The sequence below is a fragment of the Crotalus tigris genome, unplaced genomic scaffold (assembly GCF_016545835.1).
Source record: "Crotalus tigris isolate CLP2741 ecotype Arizona unplaced genomic scaffold, ASM1654583v1 scf7180000017764.6130737, whole genome shotgun sequence".
NCBI classification, from domain to species: domain Eukaryota; kingdom Metazoa; phylum Chordata; class Lepidosauria; order Squamata; family Viperidae; genus Crotalus; species Crotalus tigris.
Genome location: NW_024096618.1, coordinates 1,994,670 through 2,005,442, shown reverse-complemented (window position 1 = coordinate 2,005,442; position 10,773 = coordinate 1,994,670). Strand labels below are relative to the sequence as shown.

The 10,773-nt window shown below is 36.6% G+C and overlaps 1 protein-coding gene across 1 annotated transcript; it reads right to left on the bottom strand.

Moving 5' to 3' along the window:
* Positions 1–4,461: 4,461 nt before the first annotated feature.
* Positions 4,462–9,441, bottom strand: LOC120306977 (olfactory receptor 1019-like). Its single transcript, XM_039341094.1, has 2 exons — positions 9,340–9,441; positions 4,462–7,471 (listed from the first exon to the last, which is right to left on the bottom strand). The coding sequence occupies exon 2, from the start codon at positions 7,408–7,410 to the stop codon at positions 6,472–6,474; it is 939 nt and encodes a 312-aa protein (XP_039197028.1). The 5' UTR covers positions 7,411–7,471; positions 9,340–9,441; the 3' UTR covers positions 4,462–6,471.
* Positions 9,442–10,773: the final 1,332 nt, after the last annotated feature.

Below are 10,773 nucleotides of genomic sequence, written 5' to 3'. Positions count from 1 at the left end.
CGCTGCTCAATACTGTCCGTATATATAGCCAAGATATTGTAATGGAGTTTGGCTTGGACAAATGTGCCACACTTACTATCAAACAAGGAAAAATAATGAAAACTGAAGGAATCAAGATGCCCCACGAAAATAACATTAAGAGTCTGGATGAGGAAGAGTACTACAAATACTTGGGTATCCTTCAAGCTGACAACATCAAGCACACTGAAGTCAAGAAAAAGATTAGAGGTGAATACATCAAGAGAGTGAAGAAGATCTTAAAGTCCAAACTCAATGGAGGAAATACCATAAAGGCAATCAACACCTGGGCAATCCCAGTCATTAGGTACACAGCTGGAATAGTGGACTGGACTCAAGCAGAACTAAAAGCAATGGATAGGCAGACCAGAAAATAATGACAATGAATCATGCCCTTCATCCACGCAGTGACATTGATAGACTTTATCTACCAAGGCAAATAGGTGGGCGTGGAATGCTACAAGTACATCAGATGGTTGAAGAAGAAAAAATGGCTTTGGAAGAATATCTGAAGAACAATGATGAAGATGCACTGAAATTAGTATATCAGGAAGGCTTACTGACTACTGGAGAGACCAAACTGGCCTACAAGAAAGACCAAATGAAGAACAGAATAGAGGCATGGGAAGACAAAGCACTACATGGCCAGTACATTAAAAAATAGCTGGGAAAGCAGATAATAACAAGACCTGGCAATGGCTAAGAGCAGGAAAATTGAAGAAAGAGACCGAGGGACTAATTCTGGCTGCACAAGACCAAGCCTTAAGGACAAATGCATACAAAGTCAAAATTGAGAAGACAGCAACAGACAGTAAGTGCCGCCTATGCAAAGAAGCTGAAGAAACAGTGGACCACTTGGTAAGCTGTTGCAAGAAGATTGCACAGACTGATTACAAGCAGCGGCATGACAAAGTAGCAACAATGGTGCATTGGAAGATCTGCAAAAAATATCATTTGCCTGTAAGCAAAAACTGGTGGGATCATAAAATAGAGAAAGTCATAGAAAATGATAAAATTAAACTGCTCTGGGACTTCAGAATTCAAACAGACAAGCACCTGCAACATAACACCCCAGACTTAACAATTGTCGATAAGAAAGACAAAAAAGTCTGGATAGTGGACGTGGCAGTGCCTGGAGACAGCAGAATAGAAGAGAAAGAACTGGAGAAGATAACAAAATACAAAGACCTACAAATAGAAATAGAAAGACTGTGGCAAAAGCAAGCAAGGGTAGTACCAATAGTCATAGGCTCCTTGGGTGCAATCCCAAAACAACTGGAGCACCACTTGAACACCATTGGCATTGACAAATTCGCTATTAGTCAATTGCAAAAGGTGGCCTTATTAGGAACTGCTTCCATCCTGCGACGATACCTGTAATACCATCAAACATCCACATCTGCCTATCCCAGGTCCTGGATAAGGACTCGATAGGTAGACAAAATGCCAAATCCAGTCTGAACATCTGGCTGACTGTGCGATGATCAATAATAATAATAATAATAATAATAGAGTTGGAAGGGACCTTGGAGGTCTTCTAATCCAACCCCCTACTCAGGCAGGAAACCCTATATCATTTCAGACAAATGGTTTTCCAGTCTCTTCTTAAAAATTTCCAGGGTTGGAGCATTCACAACTTCTGGAGACAGATTGTTCCACAGATTAATTGTTTTAACTGTCAGGAAGTTCCGATGGATCGACTTGTGCATATTTATGACACAGATTTGTAGTTCTGCCGATCACACACACAAGCTGCAATTCCATGACCAAATTTTAGGTTCACATAACCAGGCATATTTACAACCATTTGCAGTGCCTCACAGTCACATGAGGATGTTTTATAATAGTGGTGAATATCTATAGCTCAGCTGTAGGATGAGGGTGAAGATTTGTTCTCTGACTTTGTGGGTTGGTTTCTGAATGTTTCATTACCAGACTAGGGAATATCTTCAGTGGAGTTTACGGGATATTAGTGTCTGTGTTCTGCTGTTTATAAGGGCTTCAGGTGTGAGTGTGTCAGGTGAGGATCTTGTGATGGGTGAGGTGTGAGTCATCAGTGAGAAACTTGTGATGAGTCTCGTGATGGGGAAGTTACGTCAGGTCAGGGTCATTGGGAGGAGAACTGCTGGTGGGGGGAGCAGTGTGCCACTCCACAAGCAATTCCATCAACAGACACACTGACTTACAACCAGCCTACGAACCCCTCAGAATCCAAATCAACTGCACACCAACTAGAGAGGAGCACCGACCCTTAACCAACTTATGCAAGCCCTCTCCTCCCTGACACTGACATCCCCTAAACACTGCTGAAGATGTTATCTAGCCTGGTAACAAAACATTCAGAAACCAAGTCACAAGGTCGGAGAAAGAACATTCACATGACCCAATGTTTTGGCTGCGGAATTTTGGGAGTTGAAATCCATGCTTCTTAAAAATGGACAAGGCTGAGACACACTCATAATCATAACCATAATAACACTCCAGGAAAGACTGACAAGCAAGAATTCCACAAAGAAACATAATTTGTTTTGGGGAATAGTAAATAGAACCAATGGTATAGATGAAGTAATATATTTGTGAAAACAGTAAGGTACTCTAAAAATGACTGTAAAACTGGACTTTTGATATTCTGGCAATATTATCAAGAATTAAAATTGAGAATATTTTGCTATATTGACCACCAAACATGAAGTGTAAATTACTGGATGAATATAAACAATCATAACCCTCCTCCAACCTTTTGAACTCCATTTCAGACTTGGTCCTTAATTCTCTCTCTTGCTTGCTTTGGGAGATAAGTAAACAATCATTTTTGCCATTATCTTAAGGTGTGATTAACAATTCATGTATATTTTATTATGCTGGCTTCTTTAAATAATAATTTGATAATACAATTGCTTGCTTTGTTCTGTAAGAGATCTGGGTTTTAGTAAAAGAAGAAGGAAAGGCAATTTTGGCATCACAGAATTATTTATAACATAATTCCTAGCCACTTAAAATTTTAATAGACATTATGCCTTAGAAAAGATTATTTTTTTAAAAAAGCCTAATATATCTTTAACAGGTAATTCTATCAATCTTTTTTATTAATTTTTTTCCCATCAACATATGTTAATTTTTCCAATCAAACAAGTTGGTGTTTGCTAAGCTAATACATGTTCACTTCCTAATCCTTCATTCTTTTCTCTAACCAAGAATAGAATAAATTCCAAATTTTATAATAGTCCGTATCTTCTTTGTCTTTCAGCCTCATAGCTAGTCTGTCCATCTCTGCACATTCCAATATTTTCGTGATTATTTCTTCTTCTGATGGCAATCCTTCATTCTTCCAGTACTGTGCAAAAATTATTCTTGCTGCTGTAGTAATATGTAGAATTAAATATAATTTCTGCTCATTAATCTTTTCAGACATAATGCTTAGTAAAAAAAGTTCAGGTTTAAAATCCACTTGTTTGCCCAATATTTTTTCTAACCACATAAGTATGCTTTTCCAATAGGCCTTTGCCTTCCCAGATGTCCACCAAATATGATAATACGTGCCTATATTATGTTTACATTTCCAACATCTATCTGACATATTTTTAAACATTTTTGCTAATCTTGCTGGTGGAAGGTGCCATCCATAAAACATTTTATACAAATTTTCTTTGTATGAAGTTGACATTGTTAATTTATAGTTTCTCTCCCATAACATTTGCCATTTTTCTAATTCTATATCATAATCAAAAATTTTTGCCCATCTTATCATTGTTTTTTTCACTTGTTCACTTTCCATATCTAAAATTAACAAAAAATTATACATTTTCTTAATTAATTTCTCATCCGAGGTTAACAAAATCTTATCAAACACATTTTAATCCTTGTAAAATCCATACATTTTTATATCTTTTTCATATCTACTTTGTATCTGCAAATGTGCCCACCAGGACAAATTTATTTCTAAATTTTCCAATTCTTGTTTAGATTTTAATTTCCCATCAATATCTAAAATATCTTTATATGTCCATATTTTTTCAAAGTCTACCAGGTTCAGATGTATAAATGCCTCCATCGTTGATAACCACCCTGGAATTTTTGAATATATTTTAGTTTTAATTTTTCCCCCATACTGTTAACAAGACATTTCTTATAAAATGATTTTGAAAGTATATGAACTCTGTTTTTCCCATACCATAAAAAAGCACGCCACCCCAATTGTAAATCATGTCCCTCTAAATACAATAACCTTTTATTTCTAAGTGTTATCCACTCTTTCACCCATGTTAACACAGATGCTTGATAATACAATGTCCATTCTGGCAACCCAAAGCCTCCATTTTCCTTAGCATCTTGTAATGTTTTCATCTTAATTCTAGCTTTTTTCCCCTGCCAAATAAAGTTCAAAACCAATGAACTTAAGTTTTGAAAGAATTTTCTCTCAAGCTTTATCGGGATCGTTTGAAATAAAAATAAAATCTTCGGCAACACATTCATTTTTACTGTAGCAATTCTTCCTAATATTGACAATTTGAGATTTTTCCATATTTCCAAATCTAGCTTTATTTGCTTCAATTTCCACTTCTCTCATTTCCACCATTGCAATAGCACGTTCTTGATTTGTTTGTTCCAATCCTTCATTCTTTTGCTGTAACATTTCCACCTTTTTGTCAACGTCTTGTGTTTTAAGTTCCACTTCCTGGATTTTCTTTAACAGCTAATTCTAAAGTAGCTGCATTTTAGAATAGTAACTTGTCATTTTTTCTGTGAAACATATATATTTGTCTATGTCTTCTGCTGCATTGGTGAACATTACCATATTGTTCTTTGTAACTGAAGATGCTGGCTTGAATCAAAGAGTACACCTTAATGAATAGAAATAGGTTTATAATTGAGCTGAAGAAGTTGAAAATTTCTCTGAAATGCTTACCCCCAATATGAATCAAATTCCACCATCCAGACCTCTGAAAACCAGCTATTGAGAAACATTCTAGACTGCACTGAGAACAAGAAAAAGGACATTAGTGTTCCTTAAATAGGTTCCTGTTCAGAAGTCATCGAATATAGATTAATAGATTATATTCCATCCAACATGTTCTGTTATCCCAATATTAAAACCATGAAGATGAGATATATTTCTCCATTAGTAAGTGAATATGCTTGCTAGCCAATTATTGTTTAATGCTAATGCAAACATTTATTTGTTTGTTTGTTTCTCAAATCTGTATAATTGCCCATCTCATTAAAAATGAATCTGGGCAGTGCGCAAAGTTAATATGTATTATACTCTTATTTGCCAATGAAGTCTCAGTTCAAGAAACTAAACTCGGTACACTAAACAGAATATGCAGCATAATTACCTTTTTTTCCCCTTTCTGCATAAGGGCAGATTTTGGCAAGAGGTGCTACAAAACAAAACCATAACTTTTGCCACTCCCTAAGATACAATAAAGAAACCAACCTAATTTATTCAGTCATATGGTTCTGGTGCAGTTGCAAATTCAGTCAAATTCATTTAATACCATTTCATTTCAATTTACAATTAATTAAGTCTTGTACTTGTGATTTCAATGGAACTGACTCTTTAGAAGCTGCCTATAGGGAGTAGTGGGGCATCGACAGAAAGTTGGGGGTTTCCTCTTTGCCTTTCATTCTGCCTGCTAACTTCAGAGTCACACATTCTGTCTTTCTTTTCAGAAATACAAGCATTGATTTCTTGACTACAGGGGTGCAGCCTGAGCAAAAGATGTCATTCTACTTGTAGACAATTGCTCCTATGTGAAGGTAGAGTAATCAACTTGGTGCGCAAAAAACAGAGTATGCACCTCCATAAGTCTGCCAAGAAACCGTGTGGCATGAACTTTGGGAAAGATGAGCCAAACCCAACAATCTTGTTTGAGAACCGTCAATGATTATTCAATGAGAATACTAAACCCAAGTGCACATACATTAAGTATGACTTTGTGAGAGATGCTTTAAGAAAAGGGATTTGTTAAACCGATACTGCCCATAAGAAGAAACATTGGCAGATGGACTCACAAAGCCTTTGCCCACAGATTGACAGAGTGTTCTTCAAGAGAGTATGGGAGTTCTGAATCAGTATGTGAGACCACGAAAGGCAGGCAGTAGACTGTAGGTAGTTAGGGATTTGTCCTGAACCTGTCTTTCATTCCGTCTGCTTTTTGTTTATGAGGTTGGTAATCTCAGAATCTTTTTTTCTGCCTTTGTTCCTCTATCTAGATGCATGCATTCTTAAGTATACTGGTAGGATGTAGCTAGTTAAATGCTAGGTCTTTTTGCCTGATGCTGCATTTCCTCAATTTTTTTTTTTTTTTGTTAAAATTAAAAAGCCTGCTCAGGTTAGTTTCCAGCTTTGAGGAATATTTTCCATACAGACAAATTTGCTTCCCTCCAATTTTAAAAAAAGTGGCACATTAGATCATATGAGTAGATAAAAATGCTTCAGTTTGTCAGCACTCATAAGCATCTCATGCCCAGTGCCTGCTTCCTTCTCAAGGCATTTTTGACTTCCCTGTTCCTCAAGCTATAGATCAAAGGATTCAGCATTGGAATTACTATGGTATAGAAGATGGAAGCCCATTTGTCCTGATCCAGAACATAGCTGGAACTTGGGCGCAGATACATAAAGATGGTTGTTCCATAGAAGATGGTTACAGCTGCCAGGTGGGAGGCACATGTTGAGAAAGCCTTTTGTTTCCCCTCAGATGAGTTAATCCGCAAGATTGCTGTCAAGATGAATGCATACGACACCACAATTTCTGTTGAAGTAAATATACTCAGGATTGTTGCAAAAATGAAGAGCACCATTTCATTGATGCTTGTGTCAGTGCAGGAAAGAGATAGCAAAGGGGGAACATCACAGAAAAAATGGTTGATGATATTGGATTCACAAAAAGAGAGCTGAAAGGTAGAAACTGTTTGTGTCACTGCATTCACCAAGCCAATGAGATAAGATCCAGCCACCATCACAGTGCACACTTTGGGAGACATGGTAACCACGTAGAGGAGAGGATTACAGATAGCCACGTACCGGTCATACGCCATTGCTGCCAGGAGGATACACTCAGTACTCGCACAGAAAATGAAGAAATACATCTGTGCAGCACAATCAACATATGAAATGCTTTTCTTGTCTGCCAGTATGTTAGCTAGCATTTTAGGGGCAATAGCTGAAGAATACCCAAAATCTAAGAAAGACAAATGACTGAGGAAGAAATACATAGGGCTCTGGAGCTGAGAGCTTATCCTGATTAATATGATCATCCCAAGATTGCCAGTCAGTGTAATTAAATAGATAATTAGTATCACAATAAAAGAGAGCAGCTCCATATTTGGACTATCCACTAAACCTACAAAAACAAATTCAGTCATCATTGTGTGGTTTTCTTCAACCATTTCTCTTCAGTAATTAAAAACTGTTGAAAGACTAGTATCAGTTTCTTCAATGGGATCAGATCTGTAATATATAAAAAAAAGGATATTTTTATAAGGATCCATATCTTTTTCCAAGGTTCTGCTTAGCTGCCACTGATAACACAATGCATCAGGATGTGTAATGAATCAGAGCAAAGACCTTTGGATTTAATCATAAGGAAAATATTCCTCAACAATCCTTTTTCTGATATGTCCCCATGACACTGTTTTTATCTTATCTCCAACCCATGCCAGAGGCAGCATTAACCAAACCTTAGCTTTTCTGCTCTTAAAACAGTATTTTTCTCTGAAGCAGGAAGCATGATAATTTTACTGCAGATACAATCTGAGACACTTCATTGATCATTCAGTGGGTGGTGAAGCCAAGTAACTCCTAGAAGATGGATCTATACTTGGAGAGTGGAGTTCTTAAGCACCTATTGATCGTGTTAGGTTGATAGACTCGTATCACTTTCCTGTCAGTCCCTCAATACTATTCTCTGAGGACTTTTTGATTGAGGAAGGAGGAGAATGTGGTACTTTCAAACTGCATTCTCCCCAAACTGAACCAGAAGTCTTGGCTTCGAAAGAGGGTCCATCACAGGGGGAAGTCTTAGAAGTGAAACCAGCTTTGTTTCTGCTGTGTCATCCATAGCAATGATCTGCTCTGAATCAGGTTTATTCTAAGCACAGATTTAATGCTCTGTGGCATATAAACTAACTTAGCTTCCAAATAAACCTGGTAATAGCTAACTGGCAGTGGCAATGGGAGACAACTGCTCAGTTGTTAGCCAAACTCATTTCCAATGCACTGACCCAAAACATTTGCAAGCTTAAGTGAATTTTGACAGATGGTTAAATCTGCCATTCAAGTTATCTGTCAGATCTCAATTCCTCTCCAGTACAGCCTCAGCTCTTGTAAGGATTATGACTCATGGTGCCTGGCAGGAAGGATGGGAAACAAAGCTAGGGGAATCCACAAGTCCATTTCCTTAACTATTGGTGCATGAAATGAAGACACCATTATTTAGTGGCAACCCAGTACAGAGGCAGGATTGGGAGCAGTACTGAGGGTTCAAGGTCTAGCAGACAGCATTTTCACTGGGCAGCATGGAAAGACTCTAATAATATTTAAGGACAGAATAAACTTGACATGAGAAGTCATTTAACAGTATCTCAGTCTTAAATCATTTATAGTGGTACATAGCTATACACATTTTCTAAATTTTTATTTCTGCATTATTGTAGCAATAAAGGTAAAAAAAAAACTCTTGCTGAATGAGTTAAGAATGAAGTTAAGAACTTATTTAGCACATCATTCTGTTTTTACAATAGTCAAGAAGATACCCGTGGAATACTCAGGTTATGAGGACAGTAGCATGCAATTGTTAATCAGAAGTATACTATTGGTACTGAATTTTATAGCAGCTGTTGTCCAGCTCTTCTCCAGCAGTCCTGTGCAGACATTCTTTTCTATAGAATTTGGACAACTTCTTTCAGATAGGGGAATTCTTACACTTCATCAGTATACAATCCATTTTGCTTCTGCTTGTAGTGCGGCTTCCTATACACACAGTGATGAAACAGACCTGTGTATAGCAAACTTTTAAAAGCAGATCCATTTAGAAAGAAAGATCCTATGATCTACAGAAAGTGAATCTGGACAGATTGAGATTAGATCATTAAAAGATATGCAAGTATTTTAAAAATAATGCAGTAATAAATACAATTCAGAATGGATTGATCAAGAATAAGTCTTGCCATTATAACACATTAATTTTGAACAGGTAACTTCCTTAGCACGTTGTGTAGTAGATATATCACGATTTCAGCAAAACAGTTGGCAAAATATCCCATGACATTCTGATTTGCAAGCTAGGAATTGAAAAGATTGAAAGCATTTTTAGATACCTGAACATAAGATTATACTGTTTGCTGAAATTATCTGGGGACAGCTCTTCTTGTCCAAACCAGTTAATGGTAGAAATATTCTGAAATGTAACTAAGGTCTTGTATATTCAGTTTGATTCAGTTGTCATGCAGGTATCCTTCATATAGGAAATCCTTATGATCCAAACAACTGGTTCCCTAGTAGTAACACTCAACTAGTTTTTTTTAAAATATTATCAAGGGTAATGTGCTACTTTTACTGTTGCTAAATGAATTTTCAAAGGACCAGGAATAGTTCTCCTAATTGCTTGTGTGTATGCCTGTGTCTGTGATCTATGAATTTTACAGTAAATAGGTCTACAGAGATAATGTCCACAAATGCTTTTAAGACTTTGTTGGCTCTTCATTGATTGATTGTTTGATTATATGTCATAGATCAGTGTCAACTGTCAGTAACCATATAGGTAGACCTTCTCCAGGATGATCTGTCCTGAATTAGATTTAAGGTTTAGGTTTTCCAGTAGTGCATCTAACACCAGTGTAATCAAATTGATCCATTTGTCTCCTTCTATCCTTTCCTTCCATGTTTCCCAATATTCTGGATTGATTTGTTGCACTATCCATGTGTTTGTTTTCTTATCTATCCACAGTATTCTCAGGAATCTTCTCCAAAACCAAAATTCAAAAGTAGAAATATTCCTTATATGCTACTTCTTCAAAATCCAACCTTCGCTTTCATAAAGTGCCACAAAGAAAATTTTAAATGCATGATTCTGATCTTTGTAGGTATAAACACACTGTATCTGAAGAATTTTCCAAGGCCTTCCCTACATAGTGCTAGTTTGTGACATAGAAATATGTCACAGTTGCTGGTTCTTTTACTATTGATGGTAAATCCTAAAAGACAGAAGCTATCAATCAATTCAATATCTTTATTATCAAGTCTAAGTTTTAATGTACCTGATGTCATTAGTTTATTCTTCTTTATATTTAATCTTAGTCTCATTTTTTTCATTGTGCTTCTTAATGTTTATTATTAGAGCTTGCAGACCACCATTTGCAATTTCAGCTATCAAAGCAATCTCATCAACTTAATACAAGTCATTGATGTTCCTATCTTTCAACATTGATGTTGAACAAACAAGTTCATCTTCTTCCAATCAACTGGAAACCTGCTGTTGCATTATAACTAAATTACAGTGAAATGAAATTACATAGGATGATCTCTAACTGTAGTCTTCATGTATTTAATACAGGTTGGCCATGAATTCTACTTGTCAGGGGTCCTATGTGTATTTGATAGCATCTGTATTTGAAGAACTTCCCAAGCTAGGTTTGAAATTGAAAAAACATAAAAAGGGGAAGCAGCCAGTTCTCTTGAAGTTCCCTATCAATAGTTTGTGCCTGGGTAGCACACTGAGTAGATACACAGCTTCCCTTTGAACAGAATTTTCA

Coding starts and splice junctions, on each gene's coding strand:
- LOC120306977 (XM_039341094.1), bottom strand. CDS start 7,410: ATGGTTGAAGAAAACCACACAATGATGACTGAATTTGTTTTTGTAGGT.